Source organism: Melanotaenia boesemani, chromosome 21 (assembly GCF_017639745.1).
Source record: "Melanotaenia boesemani isolate fMelBoe1 chromosome 21, fMelBoe1.pri, whole genome shotgun sequence".
NCBI lineage: Eukaryota > Metazoa > Chordata > Actinopteri > Atheriniformes > Melanotaeniidae > Melanotaenia > Melanotaenia boesemani.
In genome coordinates this window covers 16,547,385-16,572,711 of record NC_055702.1, presented here as the reverse complement: position 1 = coordinate 16,572,711, position 25,327 = coordinate 16,547,385, and the positions used below count along the sequence as shown (strand labels likewise).

Genomic DNA, 25,327 nt, shown 5'->3' with positions numbered 1-25,327 from the left:
TCCTGTGCAATCTAAAATCTCAGCACATTTCAGCCTCTCTGCAGCCTCTTTGGGGAATTATTGTGACTTCACAGTTTTTTTTCCCCATTTTCTACCCTCAACTAGTAACAACAAGAAATGGTGGTAATGTTTTGTGACAAAAGAAAATAAAACATGACCACTGGAATCATGTTTCATTGGCAGAATTAAGGTGACATAATAAACCTGACTATTGAAAAGAAAAAAAAGTCAAATCTCTACTCACTGATATGTAAAACCTGTGTGAAAACTAAATCTGAAACCTTAGTTTTAAATCTCAGACTTGTCAGAATACAGTAAGTCATGTTAGATAATAAAGCATTCTATTAATAAACTTATCTGAAGCTTCAGAGATGGAATTATATCTGTTAAATTAACAAACACTTGTTTAAATAATAATAATAGCCATCAATTTCAGCTTAAGAAGATTATAGTTGTAAGAACGTAGCTATGAATCCACTATTGATCTTATCTAAATGGATGTTTCTCAAACTGACAGCTCTGAAACACTCAGCTGAGGACTCATTATAGCTTTATTTTCTCTTTCGGTCATTTTATTTATAATCAGTAAATTGTACTTTTTTGTAAAATGTGTATCTACAGAATGCAAAACATACATCAGAGTACAAGGATCTACAAATTGTTTGAACAACAACAAGAACAACATTTGAGATAGCAAATGCTGAAACTGAAAAAGGATATTGTGGAAAAAAGTAAAAATAAAACCTTTCCATTAAGCACAAAGAGCTGGCAGTTGTGTTACCTGGTGGAACATCTCGCCTTAATTTTGATTATTGGAACCAGGTTGGACTCGCCTTTGTGAAAATTAGTGGGAGTGAGAAGTTTCACAATTCAACTCAAGTACACTACCAAAAACCTTGGATACTGAAAGCAGTTTGTCCTTGCATCCATGATTGCAAGTTAAAACTCAATGCATAGAGAAAAAAAACATTTCTAAAGTACATTAAACAATGCTGCCACCTTCTCCTGCTCAAGTTAAGATGAAATGAGGTAAAGCAGAAATCTAATTAATCAAAATGTAAAATTCTTATTGGAAATCATGGGCAGCAGATCCTCTGAGCTAAAACAGATATGGACCTTTGCAGTCCTTTAAGTTCTAATGGTAACAGTGGTGCTATGTGGGCGCATTTTATTGGCAAAACAAGAGTGCGTTATGGTTTTTATAATGGCACCATAAATTAATTTCTTTAGAGACAAGCAGTTCAAGAGCGCGACACTTCCACCGTCACTGCTGCTTGTCACGTCCGGTGTTGGGTTTCACCTGTGGCAATAAATTTGCTTTTTGTTGCTGTTGTTTTTTTTTTTTTTTTGTTTTGTTTTTTTTTGCTATTTAATTTTCCAAAATAAAAATGAAAATTACACAAAAAATGAAGTGATCAGCCAATCAAGACAGTCAAAGTAACCTATAAAAGTAGGATAACTGAAAATTGAATTACAGTACTAGAAAATGGTTACATTTACATACTAGTTACAACTAGCTAGTATATTAGTTACAGCTAGCATTGATTTGGCTCAATTGAATGTACAAATTGGAATCCACAGACAAGGGGTGGAACCAAAGGGTGGCCAAGGGTGGCCATGGCCACCACAGACTTAACCCTGACCCCCCTATGACAAAATTAATAGTGAGGTCCTCCAGTGGGCTACTCCACAGATCCCACACCATGTCAATATAGACTATATTGTTTCTGGATGATGTCTTTAAAAATACACTGTGCAGGGCAGAGTTTTCTAAATCTGGTCCTTAAGATCCACTGATATGCAGATTTAAAAGGTTTTCCTACTCTTACACACATTATTCAAATTATATGGATCTCTTCAACATTTTTCCATCCAGTTCTCCACAAGCCTGTTAATGACCCATTTATTTCAGCCTGGTGAGTCTATGCAGGGAACTGTGTAAAACCCACAGATCAGTGTCCCTCGAGGATCAAATTTGGATGATCCTTGGAGTTTAAGTGAATCTATGTTTTTTCTTATTTCTGACAAAGTCAGTGTATCTACAGAATATGAGCGTCAACACCCTTATGGCTCTTAAGGCTGTTACATACTCCGCAAGATTTTTTTTTCTTCTTCTCAAAGTCACAAGAACAAAATGAGGCCATTTTGCTCATGCAGGCGTGGTTGGGGACATCTTGCAGCTTGTTCTGGACACATCCGTTGAGCAGAAGTTCATTCTCATGGGGCTCCGAGAAGTATTGTGTGATTGGTTGGACATTTCAGCTGGGCATAGTTGCGGAAAAAGAATGAAGCGGAAAGTTGTGGCTCCTGTTGCAAGGCTGAACGGATAGTTTTAATGAACAGCTGATCAAGGTGGTGAGAAAGTACGAAAATGTTTACAAAACATGTGGCATTTAAAGACCCCACCCTGACATGGAGGACGTTTCTCATTAAATATGAAATATCAGTTGTTCATTACAAATAAAACCAAACACATCCCCATTGCTGAAATCCGGCCCCATCGCAGAAAAAGCTTCTCATGAGGTATGAATTGTCTGGACTAATAAAAACTTTATTCTTGTTCTTGCGGCCTTAAAAACAAGAACAAAGTTCTCACTTTTTGCGGAGTATGTAACAAGCTTTATTCACCAAACTGACATGAAAAACCAGTGCTAATCCAATGATGCTGGATCTCCTCACATCGCCAATGTCTGAACAAACAAACAAGGACTCACACACACTGCAAAGACGAATTCCAGCAGTAGCCCAGGACATGCAATCTCTAACAGTGTGAAAAGAAATGACTTGCCAGTGCAGAAGGGGGCTGTAGAACATCTGTTACACACTAAGCAAAGGCAAGACCATGTAGAAATACTGTAAACACAGCTCCTGTTGTTGAGCTGTGTATATTTACCTTTTCCTAGAGATCAGTCTCTATTTCACCATAAAATTAGCACCCTCGGTGTATCTCTAGCCATGGCGGATGTAAAACAGGAAGGAGGCCTAAAATGCCCCTGGCAAAGTGTCGGTGGAAATATATAAAGGACATATATTTACACAGGACATATTACAATATTTACAACATATATGGCCTATCTTTATACATGCATAAATCAACAAAATACTACAAACAAACAAACAAAGAGAGCTAGTGCATGACGTCTTTCATCTTTTGATTATACTGGAACGTTTAACAGCCAATTAGAGTGAGCACTCAGGTTAGTAAGCTAAGTCTAAAAGTAGAAAATTAAAAAGACAAATTAAAAATTCCTGATTCTGGCAATGGCAACGGAGCAGGCATACTGAAAATGTAAGAGCAACTGATGTTTACCAACGCAACAGATGTTCCTGACAGTCAGTTGTTGGCTTGGTGTGTAAGAAGGCCCTGAGTTCATGTCGAAGAGTGTGGATTGATTATTTCTTGTTTTTAGCAGAAACCAAAGATCAGAAATTGGCCAATTGTCCAGTAGGTTTTAGTTGTTTCTCTGCTCCAACCAAACTGATTCCAATTAAACTAATCCAACAGTTTGTTGTCAAGTTGTGCACAATGAGCTATTTTTAATTTTTAATAAGTGTCTTTAAACAAGGAAACATCAAGAGATGCTCCTCAAGGATTGGAGTTGCCCATCTCTGGCCATAGTTTCTCTTTGGCACTTGGGAGGAAAGGGTGAGGTAGATTTAATTTGTTAGCAACATTGTAAATATTAAACAGTTTTCTTTAAATTTAGCAAAGTGCATATGAATAAGGTCTAATCAAAAAATGAAGGAACTCATAAGATCTTTGGAATAAAAGCTTATGAACAATATGTCTACATTTACACTTCAGGTCTTAATAGTCAATCCCAATAATTTTTGAGATCCATTTTTTTGTTTAGAGCCGATTTTTTGCGTGGTTGTTCATATCAGTGACGAACAGTGAGGGTCATGGCTGGTGAGGCACTGAATCCTTTTCCAGTCAGATTTACAATTGTAAGAAGTCAAAATCTATCTAAATGGCAGCATATTGACCACTGGAAATGTTTCTTATCTCATCAGCATTCCTCTCTTAACACAAACACAGCAACATTTTAAAAGCCTCTCAGCCTCAAAAGAGATCATGAGAAACCTGAGACTTGTTTCTCTTGATCTGTCTTATTTCACCTGTATGTTTGTTTTCAGTCTTTTATTTTAGTTTAGATATATAATCCTCCATCTGGGTAGTCAGACAAAGCAGAGCATAAAATAAACAAACCACTGTAGCGTACGTGGCCATGCTGTGTTTAGCTAACACCTTAGCATGGCAGCAACAAGCACCAGCTAACGTGTGCCCCCTCAAGGTGCGGCAACGGTCTGTCTGCCTGACTTTATAACTTCTCTCCCTATTTTATTGTCAGATCAGTGAAAATAATTGTTACACACTTACATTAAAGACATTACACAGACTGGTGAAAGTCATAGTGTATAATAAATCTTTCTGTAAACTTATATTGGCAGCATGCTGTGAAATAGAAACAGGCACCATACAACCCAGCATGTATGGGACCGCACATTCAGAGATGAGGTGAGGCTTGCCGCTTCTTCATCTCGGGTTTCTGCCCTGTAATTGATGGGGAAATGCGCAAAGTCAGCGATTTTACTTAAGAAAATGTTAAAAATGGTTGGATCCATTTATAACACAGATCAATGGACAAATATTAAAGTGATATTATTTGATAATTATTAGTTATTTATTGTGCATGAGCCTCACCTACCTCCCCTGACCACATGTCACTGGTTCATATTATAATTTAAATGCAACAAACATCTGACTCCAGTGTGAAGAGTTTATAGCCTTGAAACGACCCACAGGCACAGAAAATCTGATGTCACACATATCACAATATGTTTATAGAAGCAAAATTGGATGCTACATGTTAGCTTGTGTGTTTTACTTTTGATCCCACTTCCTACTCCCACTTCCTGTCTGTCTCACTTATATGATGTAGAAGTCGGCTGAAATGGGACATGACCCTTCAGACTAAGGGTTGCTTTGAATTTCATTGGCTATGTATCTGATTTAGGACCACATATATAAGTGGCCTGAGTCAGATTTGAAAATAAAACTTGATTTGTGCTGTTCATGCTGTCATTAAAAAACATAGCAGATATGTATCACAAATAGACAAAAAAGGTTAGATTTGCCTATGTGTCTTTAATTATCTTATATTACTAGACATGTAATATTCTTGTGATTTATCAACTATTTACAAAGTTTAACAGAAGAAACTGATCCCCATCTAATTTGATTGAAGGTTTGATAAATATGATTGACTTAATATTCACTCATTCATTTTCTGTGCAGCTTAGTAACCTTTAAGGGTCGCGGGGAACTACAAACTCAAAACAAGGTTTAAATTTTTCTTCTAGTTATGGCTAAAACTCATCTAATTGGCTTGTAGCTGCATTCCCGTTTTTCACAGTCAGACAAAAGTGCCACTGTATCGATTTTTTCATCTAACTCTTTGTGTTTCCCAAAATGGTCAGCTACTGCTTTACTGTACTGAATTTCAAGCAGGATTCTGGCTAAATTGGACTCCGAAACACAGTTGGTTGTTTCCTTTCTCCAAAAGACATATAAGGCATTTCCTAAAGTTGCATGACTCAAAGTGTGTAATCTTTCATTTGCTGTAACTTGAGGGATTTGAGGTTTGCTGTTAATGCAGAGATTAATGATGGAGTTGCCATCACTTTGTTATGTACTTGGTCAACATATACTTAAAAAAATGTTAATTGAAAACCATCGCTTTACATGTACATTTCAATAAATGTATATAAGTCTGTGTCATTGCCTCAAAGAACCAGCCCATACTTCAGGGTCATTTCTCATTAATATATGCAAGGTTAAAAGTTTTTGAGGGAGATCTCATGCCTTGTCTGCTCTGTTTTCCAGCTTTTATCCTGGGCGCTGTGAGGAGCTCTGCCTCGTGGACACAATTTAGGATCATCTACCCTCCTTTATCCCTCCCTTCCCCAAAACCCCATTCCCTTCCTTACCCCTCGCCAATCCCTAGCTACCCACATAAGGGCATCCCTGTAGATACATCTTCGTCTTGCAAAACAAGGGGACTCAAAGACATTCAGATAATTTACATATAGATTAGGACTTTGTGATGGTAGGTAAGTGGGCATAGACATACAGAAGTGAGTGCCAGGGAACAAACACAAAGGCAATAAACACGGAAAGATGTAGATATAGATTAAAGGGATAATATTTTTGGAAACCTGAAGATGTAAAGATTTATATTTTATACATAAAACTTTTAGTACAAGCTCATAAAATTAACCCAAGGCACCACGATAGACATTTTGCACGTACAATCCTCCTATTTAGCTTTCAATATAACCTTGATTCACACGCCACGGTCTCATGATGATGTGCGAAGTTATGCCCACCATATCTGAGGATGGGCGAAGCGGGACTGGTGGAGGCCCCTCCTCACCTGCAGGAGCAGGTGTTGGAGGTGTTGGAGGTGCGATGGGTGGAGGAGGATTCAGCAGCAGGGAGCCTAGAGGTGGAGGCGACGAAGGAGGCAGCACGGGGAACTTGGAATCTCTAATGGTCAACATGCTGACAGAGAGGGAGAGGCTGCTGGAGAACCTGAGGGAGACACAGGAGAGTCTGGGCACAGCTCAGCTACGCCTCCGGGAGCTCGGCCACGAAAAGGAGTCACTTCAGAGGCAGCTATCAATTGCTTTGCCACAGGTAAAGTTGTCAGTCTATATTGCTCATTTTTGATGAGGAATCAGTAGGAATCAGTTGTGTTGGGATGCATTTAAATGAGGGATTGTTAAGGAAAAGTTCTCTTTTTGAGGTAACATGGTGTATCCTCTTGTCTATCTGAGACTATGAAGTATTACTGTGTTTTAATGTGATTTATTGTGCAGGAAGTTAGTTTATGAGACATTGAGGACTTGCCCCTCTCCTAGCCTCTTAAGTTTGTGTCATTAATGTTGTTTGTACTTATGCTTGATGTTCTTATTATTCTTTGGTTCTCTTTGGTTCTCAGTTTAACTTGCATCTGTAATTGGGCCTTACTGTGAAATAAGGTTTCATTATGTTTCTCGGCCACATTGTTTGAATGATTAATGAGCATGAAAGATAATGTTTCTTAATAGCCAAAGCTGAGAGTAAATGGATATTTTTATTGAATTATTTTTCTTTTTTTTTTTTTGTAGTTAACAATGTCAAATTGAATGTAAACAGCTGGGGAATTTGAAGATTTTATCCCCCCAGCTATTGTATAAACAGCTTTTTCTACTGGAACAAATCCCTGGTCTGTGCAAATGTGGACAGGTTTCTGTTACACTTTCCTAAATTTCTTTAGGAGTGTATGAGAAATCTGTTCAAGTTTTCCTCAGCTTTCATGCTCCAGGTGTCACACAGCTCAACCAAATGAAATTCAGTCAGACTTCCCTTGCATCAACCTGTTTCATGTTTCAATTTTCAGAGCAGTCTGTTAAGGCCATTGTTCACCAAGCCAGCAATTTGTGGCATGAAATGTCGGAAAAATCAGCGATTGTCCCTCTTGTCTTTTCTTTTTTCTTTTTACACATCAGTATCTTTTCAGCTGATTCGACGTGTTGATTCAAGAGATAGTTCTGGATGGCTTTTCAGCACAGAATTCATTTGAATTTCAAAAGACAAAGCATTGACCGAAAAAAGTGTAGGTTAAAGCCATAACATATTACACCCACACACCTTTACATACAAATATTACAAATGACAATACTCCACTGACTAAATTACACCAAAACAAAATAAACATACAAACATATACAAAAATATTTTCTGAATGAAAAATTGGTATTTCATAAACAATAAAACCATTATCTTACCTCACTTTTGTATTTGTTTACAACCAGATTTTTTAACATTGTTCTCAATTCACATAATGAAGAGCAGAATCTTAATTCTTTATCACACTTACTCCACCAGTTTACTATTTTAGAAGATATATCATTTCTATGTCAGTCCTGACCTTTGCCTTCTTAAATAAGTCTCTGAGTTGTTGTTTTTTTTTTTTTTTTTGCCTTATTTCAAACAGCTACTGCATACAACTTGGAAAGAGAATTTTTTGTGTAAATGCAGTACAGAGCTTAACTAGTTCATAAAATTTCAAAAGCATGGAGTTAGAAAAATGTTCTATTGGTTTAAAATAATTTAATTAGTTGACAATGCTTATAACTTTCTTCCTCAGTATGGAAACTGAATTAGTTTTATATGTGCTTCCCCAAACATCCGCACAGTAAGTAGTCATGTATCGTGTAAAATGATTTTTAATTTAATATATTTTTAATTTCATGTAAAATTGCTTCAGTTCAGGTTGAATTTTTGTGGTGTGTTCAAGTGCTATTTGTTTAACGTGATCAGGCCTGGTAGGGGCCCTTTTGTCACAGTAACCATGGTAACCTAGAAAATGGACGTGAAGCTTCTCATAAAACAAGAAGCGTGATATCTTTATTATTATTGTTATTATTGTTGTTGTTATTATTATTAGTAGTAGTAGTAATAATAATAATAATAAAAATAAGAGTTAAAGCTCTAAAATAATCTAAAACTACTTTAGACCACTTAGCTAATAGTTGTGTTTAACTCTGTGCACATAGAAACCCTAGATTCATGGAAATATATATAAACTATGGCTTACAGAAATAGAGTGAGATTAAATAGAAAAGAAACGACAAGGGGACAAGGGAAGCCAACTGAGAACTGACCCCCATCCAAACAAGAAACAATCCCATAAGGCCAAGAGCCAATGAGCCCACTGTGTCACCATCTGTATAGATCTCTCTCTGCTCTCTGACTTTTCTGTCCCCTTTAAATGTAGACGCATTTCATGTGTCTCTTTTTGACTGCTTTTAAATCATAAAGCAGGCAAACTAGAACGTAAACATCGGCAACATTATTTTAATTGTCATAAACAGCAGTACCTTGTTTTTTTATGGGAACATAAAGAAATCATTGACCATGAATTGTGCAGCTGTAGCGTTTTTTTTTTGTTTTTTTTTTTGTTTGTTTTGTTTATTTTTTAAAGAAAGTCGTTTAAAACTGTTTCCACTCAGGAATTTCAGATATATTTCGTGTGGAATTGTTAATGCCTTATCAGTGTTTTGTTTTTGGGGGTCTTTCTTGTGCATTCCAGTGCCGAGGCATTGTGTAACAGTGTGATGTAATCCATCCATGAATAAGAGTTCACAGAGGAGGATGAGCAACACAGAGTGGTGGTGGAAACTGTGTCAGTGATTCACATGCTTGTTATGTAGGTTTACATCATGTTCACACTCCTACATTCCCAGTCTCAGGTGTTTCACGAACCATATTTCTGGAAGCCTTTGGTTGTGTATATTTTTAGCATTTGCTTGCATTTCTTGTATATGTACATGTGTTTGCCAATTGTATTGGATTTGCAAAATCATAGTTTATGTCTTGCCTGAATTATGATTTTTTTAAACGCTCATTGCAGGCCAGCTGGCTGTGCAGACAACATAGAGTATTAATAACATGCACTAATAACATGCTGCGTTCCACAGGAGTTTGCTGTGCTGACTAAAGAGCTGAATGTTTGCCGGGAGCAGCTTCTAGAGAGGGAGGAAGAAATTGCTGAGCTCAAGGCAGAGAGAAACAACACACGTGTAAGATGTTTAGCAGCCATTTTGCTTATTAGCAGCCTCTGTGTTATCTTACTCACCCATTGTGCTTGCGTGGGTGTGAAGCAGTTTCATTTGATTTAATTTTTTTTTTTAAATTCACTTCTCTTTTCATCCATATTCCCTTTTCTTTTTCTTCTTCTTTTGTCCATATCTGCTTTGTTATTTCTCACGCCCACTCCTCGTTCCTTTTTGCCATGCCTTACTCTTCCCATAACCCAATTTTGTCTCTGTATCACTCTTATGACCCTTCACTTCTCTGCTTCTCCTCCAACCCTTCTATCTTTTCATCATCCTCAACCCCCTATTTCTTTCAGATTCCCTTTTACCCCATTCACCCTTTGTTTCTGCATCCTTTAAACTGCTTCCTCTAACCTTGCTGTCACCCCCTCTCCTCCTCCCTTTCAATCCTCTCAATCCCACAGTTATTGCTTGAACACCTGGAGTGTCTAGTGTCTCGCCATGAGCGCAGTTTAAGGATGACAGTGGTGAAGAGGCAAGCCCAGTCCCCTGCAGGGGTCTCCAGTGAGGTGGAAGTCCTTAAGGCCCTCAAATCCTTGTTTGAGCACCACAAAGCACTGGATGAGAAGGTGGGTCAAATATTTGTCTACTTGTCCCACTTTAGTTTTTCCTTTGATTTAAAAAAATACAAAAAAAAAGATTTTGTGCCTCCTAAACTAAAATCAAACAGCAACTAACGTCTACAACTTACCAAAACGGTAGTGGTAGTTAGCAGTGTTGAACCACAGATGAACACAAGGTCCGTGCGTGTAATCGCTTTATTCTCCAAAATAGTTTGAAAGTAAGAGTTTTGCCAACTTTGATATATTAGCCATTTTTATTACATTTAATTGATCTCATAAACCATAAACATGAAAAACAGGCCAGGTGTCTGAAATCACCTGTGTGAATTCTGTGTTTGGTGGCCATCAGTTCTACACTATTTTTCACAGTACGCTGTGGGATACTTTGAAGATACCATAAGGCATTTAAAATCTAACCATACATTTGGACAGCACTACAAAATACAGTAGTAAACTTGCAATGTGGTTAGCAATAAAGTGAGTATTGAGTGATTTTGGACGCTGCTCAGCTGTGTGTATTTGATGTGTTTCTGCTCAACCATCACATTTTAATCTTGCTGCTCCTACAGCTCCATGTATTATCATTACTACTGTGGTACTTTAACACTCATGATAACAACGAAAACCACTTAATTTAGATGTGTATTATGCACCATTTAAACATGTATAGTTTTATGTCCCGAGCCCTAAGATAAACGTTGGTTCAAACAGGTATAAATCTTGTTATTCACCTTTCATTTACTGCTAAACTTTTGTTTACATCATTAATCAGAATCAGAATCAGAAAAACTTTATTAAGCCACAGGAAGAAATTGGATTGTCATAGCAGCAGCAGAAGAACTAATGTAATAAATAAAATAAAAACTGAAAAAGAAAAGCGATACTAAACACGATATTTATATAGATATTAACTTATATATGTTCATATTAGAGATGCATTGCCAAAGGCTCCACATATGAAAATATGTGTAGTTCATGTCTGTTTTGTGGGTGTTTGGGCATCAAAGACCTTAGATACATGACACGAAAGCATCACCTTCAGCTATTTCTACTCAGGATTTTACAGTTCTTTAATCTTACAGGAAACATTTTTCAGTAGAAACACAGCATGTCCCTCTTAGACATTGAGACCTTAAATTTGGAGCTACTCTAAGTTCATATTCATATTGGATGTAAAATCATTAACTGTTTGCTTTGTACGTTTGTAATATTAGTTTTAAGAGGGGGGTTTGAATGTGACTCAGATCAGGTTAAAATTTGTTTTGCCTTAAGATTATTTTAATCCTGGACTTTCTTCATATATTTGACTATATGCATCATATATTCTTAAAGAAATATTAACAAATAGGTTTTGTTAGAAGATATTGCAAGGGCACAACTATTGTAGGTTGACTTGTGCTGCTTCTGATTGTTTAAACCTGCAGGTTCGAGAGAGGCTCCGTGTGGCCCTCGAGAGGGTGTCCATGTTAGAAGATCAACTTGCAGCATCTTCTCAAGAGGTAAAGCCTGATGCAGAAGAATTTTTTGATTTCATCAAACTTTAGCTGGCTTATTATGATGAAAACACTCATTTGTCTTGTCTTTTTGCCCATTTTGTCTCCCTGTTTTCAGGTAATCTCTTTAAGAGACCAAATTAAAAGACGTCAACAAGGGGTGGACGGCGGGAAAGATGTAAGGGAGGGTTTTATGCATGTTGGTTCCAGTTGTTTTCGTGTATGTGTTAGAAAAGTAGACATTGAGTACCATGGTTTCTCAGTGTGATTTTAAGTCTTCTGGAGCTAAACTGGCTTCTGACTAGATTATTTTTCTTCGTCACTCTCATTTTCTGATGTACTGTCGTCATTCCAGCGGCTACCCAATGGTCCCTCATCTGGCCTGGAGGATGGGGAGCTTGACAGACAGAGAGAAGGAGAGATAGAACGACAGAGAGCTGAACTCTCCCAGCTGAGGGAGAGGCTGGCCCTCATGTGTCGACAGGTGAGTGATCCTGTATATCTGTCTTAGTGAGCACCTGTATGAGCTTCAGCATGAGGACATTTTTGAAAAGCAAGCTAAAACTAACAAACTCAATAGGTAAATCTAAAAATCAATTAATATTCACCTTTACTAAGTTTATATCTATTATATCTGTTCTAAAACACTTATATACAGTAGTGTTTCAGAATAGATTGCCAGTGGCCTCACTACTGTCATCATATCCTAGTGAAATACTGTTAAATCCCATTTGCAAGGAAATGCTTCTTATCCCAGTGAGCTCTGCCATTTCAGATCAGTGGGAAGAAATCAGCCAAAATTATTCTATTATTGCACTGTAACAGTAGCGACAACATTTTTTCTATAAAAGCACAGTCGGTATATCACAAAAAGGAGGAAAACTATGTACTTCTGCTAGTCACCCTCTTCCCCCTAGTGACTGTTAAATCTGCTGTGAGAAGCAGTAACAGCCTTTTCTTATAAAAAAAAATGCTATTGCGCATTATGTTGTGTAGCGTGTTATTAGCATGCATTTGTGTAATTTTGTGTAACATTTAATTCTATGCACAGTAAAAAAAAATGACAACCTGCCCTACTTTTATCCTAACCATAAACATTTGCCATCTTACAACTGTAAAGGCATAAAATTGCAAGCCAAAAGCTTAAAATGCATATAAATGACATGTGAAAAGTGCTCTAAGTTTTAAAGCATATATTTATAATTTGCATATTTGTATGCTAGATCAGTGTCCTCCAGGCACAGCATGAGAAATGAATTTGGAAAGCAGATTTCTACGCTATTTATACGCCTCACCGTGAGATTATGTTGGCCATAATGGGAATGTAAGGCTCTATAATGCTCTGACTGTCTAAATAGATGATAAATCTGCATAAAAGAAAACAAAAAGAGACACACTGGATGTGTCAGATGTGTCAGACCATTCAGTCATGTGGCAGCATGTTAGTCTTGTTTTAAATGGTTTTGCATTGACCAGATGGACATTTATAATCAAGCACTGTTGTATTATTTACTCTTGGTATTGTGGCAGTCAAAAGTAACTCAGATAGGTTCGGCCTGTGTGATCTCATGTCTCTTTGTGGTGTCATGTCAGGTTGGGGAAATAGAGGAACAGCTTGCGGCCGCCAGGAGGGAGGTGACGAAGTCAGAGGAGGCCAATCAGAAGCTCCAAAGGGAAGTGAAAGAGGTCTGTTGGGCCAATCTGTCTCTTCCTGGCCAATACCCTGAGCTATCTCAGCACCTGGGGTTTCGAGAGTATATTTAAGCACTGTTGGCATATGTAATAATATATGTTATTCTAAAGGGTAATATTCACCAGTTATAAGTTAGTTTTTTGCTGTTACTGTAGATGTGTAAATTTAAGAAAGATCCCATAATAAATAGTAAACAGTTCTGCTGCAAAATCAACCATCTAATCAGGTCAATTTTTTTCCCCCCAGTTGTAAGATATATCTCTCCTGGCTATTAGTTTTCACAGCTGTGTAACAACAATAATTATGTCGTGTAATATAACTCTATGCCATTTTGTTTTATTATATTTGGTGCCTTCTACAGGCTCTTTGCCAAAGAGAAGACATGGAAGAAAGAATTACAACACTTGAGAGGAGGTAATCTTTGCTGTCTTTTTAGCTCTATATATCTATTTAGAGCTACAGTATGTTGTAGACTTTTTATTATTCTTTTCTTAAATTCCATTCATTAGATGTAATGCACAGGAGGAGAATATGTTTCACCTGATGTCTATAAATGTGTTGCAATGGTGTCGTGACGCCTTCCTATAAAGTCTGAGGTCTTTATGCATCATATTAGCATTTTATCCAAAGTAAGAAAACAGCTTTCCTTTTTAATGCCTGGCTGCAGGTAATGGTCAAGATAGCTCTTTGATTCTTGGACTTTTTTAAGGGTTGAGAGATTTTCTCGAGGTTGTCATTATTGAAACAAAGTGTTAACCCTATAGGTTATTGTAAATGACTCACTCTTTTAAATATTTTTATGATTACTTCTCATTGAAGAACCACACTAGCAACATGAACAGACAACCAATATCTTGTCATTCTAATTACAGGCTGCAGCAGCCGTCTTACGTTGAGTGTTTTTTGTGTATTGCGTGCAGGTATCTCAGTGCCCAGAGGGAGGCGACCTCTCTCCACGATATCAAAGACAAGTTGGAAAATGAGCTGGCAAGCAAGGAATCCCTCTACAGACAAGTAAAGTTTGTCTCAAATACTCTGATACACTGTGATGAAAATGCTCACTCTTGCTGTGTTTGATGTAGAAAATGAAAATGAATCTTGAGGGTCGTTTTCAGCCACAGAGCTCATAAATATGTGTTTGTCTCTGTTTGTCCAGAGTGAAGAGAAGAACAGACAGCTGCAGGAACGTCTGGATGAGGCAAAGCAGAAGCTCCAGCAGACCCTGCAGAGAGCCGAGACTTTGCCTGAAATCGAGGCCCAGCTTGCACAAAGAGTGGCTGCTCTCAACAAGGTAATTTAAATATTTTGTATGCATACTTGTCATTAAGAGACAGTGTGAGAAATTATTGGATTATGATGTCAATATAGTGTGACTGTCTTAATGATCTAATAATTAAGATAATTTATGCATCAAAAACAGTCTTGTAATATCCGCAAGTTTACTGTCATTAGGCAGAAGAGCGCCATGGAAACTTTGAAGAGCGGCTGCGGCAAATGGAAGCCCAACTTGAGGAGAAGAACCAAGAGCTGCAGAGGGTAAATCATTTATTTTGCTCTACTTGGCTACACCCTCAACTTGTAGCAAAACCAAACTTTTTGTTTACTTGCTGAGCTCTTCTCCTGTGGCTTCATTTCAGGCAAGGCAGAGGGAGAAGATGAATGATGAACACAACAAACGCCTCTCAGATACAGTGGACAAGCTTCTGTCTGAGTCCAATGAGAGACTCCAACTTCACCTCAAAGAGAGGATGGCAGCACTAGAGGAGAAGGTGAAAATAAAACTAGTGCATTTTGAAAAATGCATAAAAACGAACTCCACAATGTAATTCCTTGTTTTTATTTACTGGCAGAATGCTCTTTCTGAAGAGCTGTCCAACATGAAGAAAATCCAAGATGATCTTCTTGCTAATAAGGTATTCACTATTTTAGTTGTGTATTAGCTGTGCCTAAAGAGTGGGAGATTTAGAAATGCAGGAGAAGAAAAAGCTCATTTCTAACTTTTGTTTTGGTGTGATACAGGAGCAGCTTCTTGCTGAACTTGAACGAGTTCAATTGGAGCTGGATCAGCTGAGAGGCAGGCCCGGCTCATCTTATTCCAGGTTAGCCACAATGAACAATATGAGGATATATTTACACAATACACCGTTTATTTAATGAATACACATATTAAAACCCAAGGGACCCTATATTTACAGTACATTACCCTCGCTGTGTATAAACCTTTGTTTACTCCTCTGTTTAGACAAAATATTCAGCCACTAAAATCTGCTTTCTAAATTCATTATTCATGCTGTGCCTGGAGGGAATAGATCTGGCAGACAAATATGCAAATGAGAAATACGTGCTTTATTTACATGGATGCTGTACTTTGAATACATATTTTATTTACAGGGAAACTAACTCCCAATTGGAGCATTGTGACGTTCAAGTATTGTGACATAACATATGAATTCTGGATCTCATCATAGGGCGGGCAGCGTGAGCTCACTTCCCTCCACCCTTTTTCGGAGATCTCTTCCAGGGAGCGCCTCAGAGCTGCGGTACCCTCAGGGTAGTGGCTCACTCCCAGCTGGCTACGGCAACTCCTCCAGTGGAGTGGTGGTCAGGCGGGCACACCGTGGCCGATGGGGGCCTCCTAGGGACGATAGCAACAAGGTGTTCATATTAGCCTGATATAATGCTGATCATAATGTTGATGTGGATATAGATTGTTATTATTTTTCCTTTTCTCAGTATGGGGAGTGGGACAGCAGCACTATGCTGGGTCCAGGGTATGAGGGTGGCGTGGAAGGAGGCTGCTCTGATGATGAGGAGGACAGAGAAACTCTGTTTGGATCTGAGTTGCTCTCTCCCAGTGGACAGACAGATGTACAAACTTTAGCCATCATGCTACAGGAGCAACTGGAGGCCATTAACAAGGAGATTAAGTAAGTGTTAGGGCCTAAAAGGGATTTTTTCTTTTTCATTTTAGTTTGCAATCAGAAAAATGTTTTCTTTTTTCTTCTCAGGTTGATTCAGGAGGAGAAGGAGAGTACAGAGCTAAGGGCTGAAGAAATTGAGAGTCGGGTCAGTAGCGTGGCCCTTGATGCCTCGCCTCTTCCGCCATCATCACTGGGAGGACGGGACAGTGTCGGAAGGGGCTATATGACACCCTCCATCACCTCTTCCACATTAGCATCTCCCTCACCACCCAGTTCTGGACATTCCACCCCTCGCCTGCCACATTCACCTGCCAGGGAGACTGAAAGACAGGTGTCACATCTCAGCTGATATATCATCAAATTAACGTTAAACTGAGGTACACTTTGTACATCTAGAAAATATTCTTTTTGTCCTGCAGAATAGCAAAGATGGTGAAGAATGCAGAGCACTTGCTCTTATTGACTCCACCCCTCCGCCTGTTCCTCGAGCCCTCCGATTGGACAGAATGACACACACTCACCCTGGGGCAGGCCTTGACGACCACCGTGAATTTCGCAGGTATTCTTAAAAAATGATGCCATGTAAACTCTTTATTTTGGCTTGAAGACTAAATTTAAAATGCAGTCAGTGTGTGTATTGATTTCATTGTTTTTCCTCCCACTATTTGGTCAGTCTTTCTGCTGATGGTGCCACAACAGCCAGCCAGGATTCCCTCCACAAAGCCAGCAAAAAGAAAAGCATTAAGTCCTCTATCGGACGTCTCTTTGGCAAAAAGGAAAAGGGGAGGATGGGTGCACCTGGACGTGAATCTGCCTCATTGGGTCTGTAGACAAATTGGAAACTACATACTAAAAATGATGTCTTTCTTGTCATAGTGAAAGATGAATGTGTTAACAAAACTAAGGCTGATTCTGAAAGCACTTATCCTCTTTACAGCTTCCACTCCCTCTGATGATCTTGGTTCAGCTGACCCATTAGGCTTAGCCAAACTTGGGACTGGAACGGTGGAAAAAGATCGCCGCAGCAAAAGAAAGTGAGATCACTCATCTTTCTATATGCTTCTTGTTATGCAGAGATCATTGAAGTCTTCTATAGATGACAATGTATTTGTAAAGTGCACAGCCAGGTGACACCAACCAGGCTTGTGCTTGTATTCCACTGTTGGCATTAAATTTAAAAATACACGCCCTTGTGGTGCTGCGAGGCACAAATGTGGCATTTAGCATTTTATGTTCAATGTAATTTTCTATTTATAAAAAGAGATGCTGGTAAGGTGAGATTTAAAGAAATTAATCTATGTCAAACTTTTGTTTTCCACTCTCTTTGCCAGGCATGACTTGTTAGAGGAAGCCTGTCGTCAGGGTCTGCCTTTCGCCTCATGGGATGGTCCCACTGTAGTCACATGGCTTGAGGTACATACTATAACACCTGTTTTATAAAATTTCAGTTAAACACATTTGTTTTTGCTCATCTATCAAGTATAACAATTATAAGTTTAGAAAAGTGTTCCACATCTGCTTTCTGTTTACCCAGCTGTGGGTTGGCATGCCTGCGTGGTATGTAGCAGCCTGTCGTGCCAACGTAAAGAGTGGTGCCATCATGGCCAATCTGTCAGACACAGAGATTCAGAGGGAGATTGGTATCAGCAACCCCTTGCACAGGCTGAAACTTCGTTTAGCCATCCAGGAAATGGTTTCCCTCACGAGTCCGTCTGCTCCTGCAAGCACGCGCTCTGTAAGGCTCTGAGAAAAGCATGAGAAAAATCCTAACATGTGCAAACAGCTGGAGTATTAACAACTCCGTGCCTTCATGTCACGGAAGGAACCTGATATTTATTTATCTTCTGTTATTACAGTCGACCAGTAATATTTGGATGACACATGCTGAAATGGAGTCTCTCACTGCTGCCACCAAACCAGTAAGACTGAGGATTATATTTCATGTGATAATCAATATTTTGCTGTCAGTTTTTTTTTTTTCTTTTGTTTGTTAAAGCATTAATATAGATAAAATCTAATACAGTGAAGTATAGCAGAAATAATAAGTCTCTCACGTTGACAAGCTTCTTTTCTTTTTCTTTGTCTCTGATTAGGCATTTTTGGCTTCGCCTTTCCCTTGCTATTCCCTAAAAGTCTGTTTTGATGTAGTATTTTTCCAACTAATTTTCACTAACTAACAAAGCTTTTCCTCCTTCTGCCTCTCCTCTCCATTCTGTCCTGGCACTGATTTACTATAACACACACAAACACAAACACACACACACACACCAAAAAAACATACTTCTCCCTGGTGATCTTTCCCTCTCTGTGCAACTCTTTCCCTTTTCTCTTCACCTTCCTCTCTGACTGAACCAAAAGGAGCAGAAGGAGTTCAGCTGGGATCAGGTGAGAGTTTCATTGTATTAAATAATGCTTATACACTTAAACTGACTTTGGAGTCGTCTGATTCCAGCATCATGCTCCAAAAAAGTTCATTCAATAGCCTATTTGTTAGTGTTTGATCTAAGTTATTTTATGATTCAAACACAAGTACAAACAATCCTATTTTCATCTTCAAGGTTGCTAAAAGAAAAGCAAGGTAAACAGGATACAAAAGATGGACGCTGCCTTTGAAACATCACCCTCTCATATATTGAGACAGTTTTTAATCACAAGACAGCTCTGTGCCCATTGAAGTCAGGGGGGCAGTGCCTCAGGCGGTAGAGCAGCTCATCTGATAACTGGTAAATTGGCTTTAACCCTGCCTCATCCCAGTCATTCCACCGTTATGTCTCTGGGCAAGATATAATTTACCCTCATTACCTCCAGTGTTGGCAACACTAGTGTATAAATGTTTAGTGATGGTTGGTCACTGGCAAAGATTACCAGCCACATTTCTAGTTTGTGAATGTGTAGTGGATAAACAATAGATTCACTGTAAAATGCTACATGATTCCAATCCATTATTATTACTATTATTTAGTTTTTGTCCTTATAAAATCTAAATTAGGCTTAAAGTGATTACTATGCTATTGAAGAGGATATGAAACTACTCATTAAAGATTAAACTCTGCTTTGGTAATAAATAAAGCCTGAAGTAGTTTTAGTTTTCTCATTCACAATCTTAAATTAAAATCTGAATTTCTCCAGATGGAGGATGTTGCCACATCTCAAATCAAGGCACAATACCAGACCCAACGATAACAAAGTATATTTTAGCTTTAGAGTCCCCAGATATAAGGGCCATTAGTCACTAGCAGAGTGCAGCGCAGTGTTACTTTTAGGCCTTTAAATGGCAATGCGTGGGTCAGGCTATGGCTGCGTGAAATTAAAAAAAGAAGCCCAGAATGAGTGGGGCCTGGACCATGTCCTCATAAGTCAATGTTAATATATTTTTTAAAAAGTATTTGTGTACCATGGGTGGCTGACAGACAGACAAGCCACAGGCTTCCTGGCAAATTAAAGAGGTCGCTGAAAACACCGTGCAAGTGACAAAGTTTGTGTTTATACACTCATGGAGCACTCAGGAAGGAGAAACTGCTGCGGGGAAACCTGTGGGCTGAGGGACTGGGCGTATTTTTGAGAAGTTTAGGCTTCAAGTGCCGCTGTGTTTTATGTTTGTTAAGAGGAACTTCTCGATCGTCTTACACTGCAGTATTAGACTACACTTAAAATATCACGTGTCCCTCTTTGTTGGGCTTCAGAAAAAATACAAGTTTCCTTTGTATAATAAGGCTTTGTGAAAATATATTTAATAGTTATTTTGTTATTTAGTTTTACTGTTTTACTATAATGATTTTAAGAACAAGCTTTTTTTTTCATATAGTCTTTGTCTTGTCATTCACCAGAACAGAAAATGTTTATCTTTATTATATTTTATCTTATTGAAATAAATTACATCTACCCATATATTTGAGAATAAGTAAGTTTTCAAATTTATTGGACTCATAATTTGGACATTTTATGATTAAATGAAGAACTTAATTCAAAATGACCATATTAATAGCCCATAAAGAATTAAAAGAATTTCATTTTCTGACGTTACATAAAAGTCGGTGTAACAATAAACAAGTGAGTCAATATAGAAGTTTAATAAAAGCAAAATGTGCGCGTCCCTGTGAGATTAAATGCATTTTATTGTAATACTGTTGGTCTGTTTGTGCTGCCTCTTTGTGTTTGCACACTTTTACACGGTTGGTACATCTGGATAAAACAAACATGCTTAGGTGGTAGGTTTTAATCTCTTCTTTACATTTAATCAGGTTAGAGAAGAAAATATTCAGTTAAACTAACAGTTAGATGTAGTGAGGTTTTGTCCATTGTTATATACAAGAAATGTATGTTGTTTGGTCAGCTGGTGGCTCCTTTGGTCAATCATTTTCAAACCCGGATGGAAAACTTTGTGATTCAGATTGAGCATATCTGATGCAGTTTTCAACTGGTTCAGGTTGGATGAAACTGGACGCTTTAGAGTTAGGACAAACTCTGTTGAGTCTGTTTTTATAGCTGCAGGCACCAAAACATTTATTTTTTCACTTTTTCAGCAGATTCTGTTTCTTCGGTAAAAAAGCAGGGATTCTTAGTTATTTCTTCAGAGGAGTTTTCTGTGTGTAGAGCAGAGAAAAAGTTCAGCTGGTCTTTCCCCCAGAGATCCAGATGAAAGAGAGACAACAAAATTAGCTCTCTGCAGCAAAAGTCAGATTGGCTAACTTTTGAGACGTGCTTGAAAGTAAAGTGCAACTTTTAACTCTAACTAGTTCCAACACTTAAGTAAAATACCCAGTGGATGATTTTATGCTTTCTCGTGAAATCATGCCTCCTCTTCCTTCAAGTAATTCCTCTTTATTAACCTTTTGCCCTTCAGATCTTGGCTTATGGAGACATGAACCATGAGTGGGTGGGAAACGAATGGCTGCCCAGTCTGGGTCTTCCCCAATATCGATCTTACTTCATGGAGTCACTGGTGGATGCTCGCATGCTTGATCACCTCACCAAAAAAGAACTGAGGGGCCAGCTGAAGATGGTGGACAGTTTCCACAGGTGTGTACATTTATCCACCTCATCACGTCAAAGTAGATTCTCCAATCTCTATTTGACTTCAGCTGTCATGAAAAAAAACTAATACGTTCTCCTAACATACAGGGTGAGCCTTCACTATGGTATCATGTGCTTGAAGCGCTTGAACTACGACAGGAAGGAGCTGGAGAGGAGGCGGGATGAGAGTCAACACCAGAACCAAGGTAAAACCTGTGGATAATGCTGCAGCCTCCTGTTTCCACAGAGCATTTTTATATTGTTTTTATCCTAATTGTGTTTTGCCTTCCTCTACACAGATGTGATGGTGTGGTCCAATGAGCGAGTAATGTGTTGGGTGCAGTCCATTGGTCTGAAAGAGTTTGCCGACAACCTATTAGAGAGTGGAGTCCACGGTGCTTTGCTGGCACTAGATGACACTTTTGACTATACTGACTTGGCCCTGCTTCTTCAAATACCAAACCAGAACACACAGGTGCTCTGCAGTACATAACCTTCTCTACTTCTCTACTGCAGACTGCTGATCTTTTGACATACAGAAATTTACAATTCTGCTATTTCTGTTTGGATCATTTCAAAATAATCCAAATGTTTAACTCTTAAATCATCTAATGAAACTTAAGTCTCTGTAGTGTCTGTACCTCTGCCACATCTAACTCCAATATGTCTTCTGCAGGCAAGGCAGCTTCTAGAGAAGGAGTACAATGCTCTCATCTCCATGGGAACAGAGAGGAGGCCAGATGAGGTACAACAAAGCCACCTGTCAGTGGAAAATAAGTCCAGATAATCTTTCCTGGTTGAAGATGAGAGTGTGTGTTGATTGCAGGAAACAACAACCATGCTTCTATTGCAGCCCTGTCAAATTCTGCCCTTCGTTAAATATGTTGCACCAAACTCATTTCCTTTTGGTGATGAAATAGCTGTCCACAGAATCGCTCTTAATTATTAAGCAAGCCTTATTGGCACAGTTTACAAGTGCATGAGGGACAGCCAGTAAATTGTTGGTCTGTTGAAGTGGTTCAGCTGTGTTTACACGGGTGCTAATTGCTTAGTTGCAGCATGTAAAACTTAAAATTGTATAATATTGTCACGGCAAAGCACTCTTTGTCAAATAGTGGTTTATTATCTCTGACTAACAGTTTGTTTAAATGACCTCTACTGTGACTGTTATGTTTAATTACTAACATTGTATCAATGCCTTAGCAGGATGGCACAAAAACATTTACACGGTCACCATCGTGGAGGAAGATGTTCCGAGAGAAGGACCTCCGAGGCGTGACCTCCGATTCCTCAGAAACATTACCTGCCAACTTCCGTGCTTCCGCCATCTCAACCCCCTCTGTCACATTGAGAAAAGTCCAGAGTGAAGGTGAGGAGTAGCAGCTCTGAGTGAGCGCGACAGTAGTATTGCCTGGATCAGGCATTACGTTGCAGTCGCCTGCAGCTTATGCATTTGTCATAAAGACACAATGTGCGTCATAAAATGTTAAGCTACTTATCATCTATGCTTGAAACTTCGTGAAGCAGACCCACAGCTAAAGATGAAACTGAATGCAAATCCAGTAATGATAACAAGTCAGCAGTAGGCAAGTGTGGATTTAGCATTTGATTTGATGAGGATGTCTTTATGCTTTGACAATGAAATAGGCAAAATATAGCCGGATGATGTATAACAGAAAGGATTTGCACAAGCCAACACATAATTATAAAGTAGCTCACACCAGACAATCACTCACTGGTATCCAGTATGCTCTACGGTTGTAAGAATTCTTTTTGATCAGACATAAAGTTTTTAAGGAGTTGTACTTATCAGCTGATGGTATCCCAGAGGCATCACCAGCCCGAGCACAAATCTGTCAGATTGCCGGGCTGGTCACGCCTCTGATAAAGACACGTCACAACGCACGTCGCATGACAGTTTCTGAGGTTTCAGTTAAAACATGTCAAAACAACTCTTTAAAAACTATTTGTCTAATCAAAAAGAATTGTTACAACTTCAATTAGAATAGACAAAATGAACCTAGTCATGCTAGGATGCTCTACAGCCGTGGTGCTTCCTGCCAACAACATATTTCCAAAGTTACCTTAGGAAAATGCTTTTCTTTTCAAAAACATTGTTGTACTGACTTTCAAATAGAAAAATTATTGGGATGATTCAGAATTTATCAATGTAAATATTTGCAGTCGAGTAGAAACTGAAACCTGTCGGCTGATTGTGTGTGCGTGATGTTCAACACTCTGAACTCTGGGTTTTATTGCCTTCTGAGTCATACTGATGAAATTGCATGTCATACGTTAAGTGTTAAGTGGGTCAGTAATCCAGTTACACAACTTTAAATACCGTCAAACTTAACAAGTTGTACAGATTTAAAGAACCAGTGATGTCAAAAGGTTACTCCAGAAAGAGGAAGAGGAGATGTAAGTGAGGATGCTTTATGCGTTTTTATGGGATACTTAACCTATTTCAGTTTGAAATGACAGCTACTAAGATCATAGCAACTTTGATGTGAAGAGACAAAGCAGTGATGTGCAAACTTGGAGCTTAAAGATGAGGGAGTAAGTCTCTCTTAGGTGGATTTTATTATCTTTGGGTAAAGTGTTTTTGAATGTTTGTGGTTTTTATAAAAATATTTTTTAATATAAACTTTTAACAGTCATTTGTTGCAGTCCAAAGGCAGCAAGAACTTCTTATCAGATACAAATATTTCTATTACCCCTGTGTTTGCTAATGATTCTGTTCTCTCTGTCAGTAAACTCTGGTCCAAGAGGAGAGTCTGGGTCAGTGAGAACATATTCCTGCTAAAGATAAGCACACCAGGTGAGAAAAACTTCCTCACACTCCAGAAACAGCCTTTGTCAGGTGACACCAAATCAATTGTTCTTCAAGTGTTTTCTTTCTTGCTTTTGTAGAAGCTCACCTCCATCCAACCAGAGAAAAAAAAACACACCGTGGGGGAAAAAAAGAAAAGAAATACAAACTTAACTGGACACTAGAAGATGACCTACAGCTTTTGAGCCATGTGTCCCAAAATAATCAAAGACAATGAGTGAATGATTTCTGAAAAGACGATAAAATAATGAGTGAATGTCTGTTTACCCATTGTTTTCTATCTCTTTCTGTCTCTTTCTCTCCATCTTGATCCATAGTTGTGGCATGATGCTGTTTGACTCTGTAGAAAGTGACCATTGCCTATCGTGAATTCAGATTCTGTTCCTGAGTGTGAAATGGCAATATTGACACAATGAATTTATAGTTTTTAAACTGGAAAATGCATTCCTGGTCAGATCAAGAGAATTATATGCATCATTTCATTTGATCTGATCCTGATTTAGACTGATGAGAGAACATATTCTGCCGAATAACATCCCAACAGAGGACAGTCTGCATAGAGAGACATTTGGAGAATGTAGGCGCCCACAGCGGGGAAATTAAATGTTCTTAAGCCATAACAGCGATGAGATGCACAAATGTGAATAGGACTGATTATGACACAGTTGGAAAAGTGCTTTATGACAAACTCCTGTTCACACAGGAAAAAAAGAGTTTAGTTATGGAGCATTTGTGTTAATATGCATGCCAAAATCAACCATTTTAGAGTGAACGTCATAATATCAACCATCCGATGATGTGGAAGCTTGGGTCAGGACTTTGTAAAATGTGTGTATTTTATTTTTATCATTTTTTATGATAACTGCTATTCTATGTATGTATGTACAGTATGTATGTGTGTGTATTAAACTGTATGTTAATTTCATACTTAGTTTTAAGACTGACTGTAATTTAATTTGAGGTTGACAAAAAGAAATCTGTTTTAATTTATGGACATTTAAGATATGCTACTTGTATGTGTACATTTTGAAAAACAAATTGTGTCATGATTTGAATTCCTATTATTGGAGAGTAGTGATGATAATTGAATATAATATGATAACAATAATAATGATTGTAAAAGCTGTAATTAAAAAACATACCTGTAA

General features: G+C 38.3%; 1 protein-coding gene across 4 annotated transcripts in view; it reads left to right on the top strand.

Moving 5' to 3' along the window:
* The window catches only part of LOC121632550 (liprin-alpha-3-like), a 28,661-nt gene extending 3,334 nt beyond the window's left edge, over window positions 1-25,327 (top strand). Inside the window, exons 2-32 of one of the 4 annotated variants that reach the window (XM_041974142.1) lie at window positions 5,888-6,700; window positions 9,529-9,630; window positions 10,071-10,235; window positions 11,654-11,728; window positions 11,841-11,900; window positions 12,078-12,206; window positions 13,316-13,408; window positions 13,777-13,829; window positions 14,336-14,429; window positions 14,572-14,706; window positions 14,868-14,951; window positions 15,053-15,184; window positions 15,266-15,328; window positions 15,435-15,514; window positions 15,884-16,070; window positions 16,149-16,342; window positions 16,424-16,667; window positions 16,756-16,895; window positions 17,010-17,158; window positions 17,274-17,370; window positions 17,668-17,749; window positions 17,871-18,071; window positions 18,193-18,255; window positions 18,695-18,721; window positions 21,180-21,355; window positions 21,458-21,555; window positions 21,649-21,824; window positions 22,026-22,094; window positions 22,556-22,718; window positions 24,100-24,167; window positions 24,260-25,327. In XM_041974142.1, the coding sequence (XP_041830076.1) occupies window positions 6,365-6,700; window positions 9,529-9,630; window positions 10,071-10,235; window positions 11,654-11,728; window positions 11,841-11,900; window positions 12,078-12,206; window positions 13,316-13,408; window positions 13,777-13,829; window positions 14,336-14,429; window positions 14,572-14,706; window positions 14,868-14,951; window positions 15,053-15,184; window positions 15,266-15,328; window positions 15,435-15,514; window positions 15,884-16,070; window positions 16,149-16,342; window positions 16,424-16,667; window positions 16,756-16,895; window positions 17,010-17,158; window positions 17,274-17,370; window positions 17,668-17,749; window positions 17,871-18,071; window positions 18,193-18,255; window positions 18,695-18,721; window positions 21,180-21,355; window positions 21,458-21,555; window positions 21,649-21,824; window positions 22,026-22,094; window positions 22,556-22,718; window positions 24,100-24,152 (3,720 nt within the window). In that variant the 5' untranslated portion in view covers window positions 5,888-6,364 and the 3' untranslated portion in view covers window positions 24,153-24,167; window positions 24,260-25,327. Of the gene's footprint in view, window positions 1-5,887; window positions 6,701-9,528; window positions 9,631-10,070; window positions 10,236-11,653; window positions 11,729-11,840; window positions 11,901-12,077; window positions 12,207-13,315; window positions 13,409-13,776; window positions 13,830-14,335; window positions 14,430-14,571; window positions 14,707-14,867; window positions 14,952-15,052; window positions 15,185-15,265; window positions 15,329-15,434; window positions 15,515-15,883; window positions 16,071-16,148; window positions 16,343-16,423; window positions 16,668-16,755; window positions 16,896-17,009; window positions 17,159-17,273; window positions 17,371-17,667; window positions 17,750-17,870; window positions 18,072-18,192; window positions 18,256-18,429; window positions 18,601-18,694; window positions 18,722-21,179; window positions 21,356-21,457; window positions 21,556-21,648; window positions 21,825-22,025; window positions 22,095-22,552; window positions 22,719-24,099; window positions 24,168-24,259 lie in introns of those variants that run through there. The other 3 variants (XM_041974141.1, XM_041974143.1, XM_041974144.1) reach the window with 3 other exon arrangements.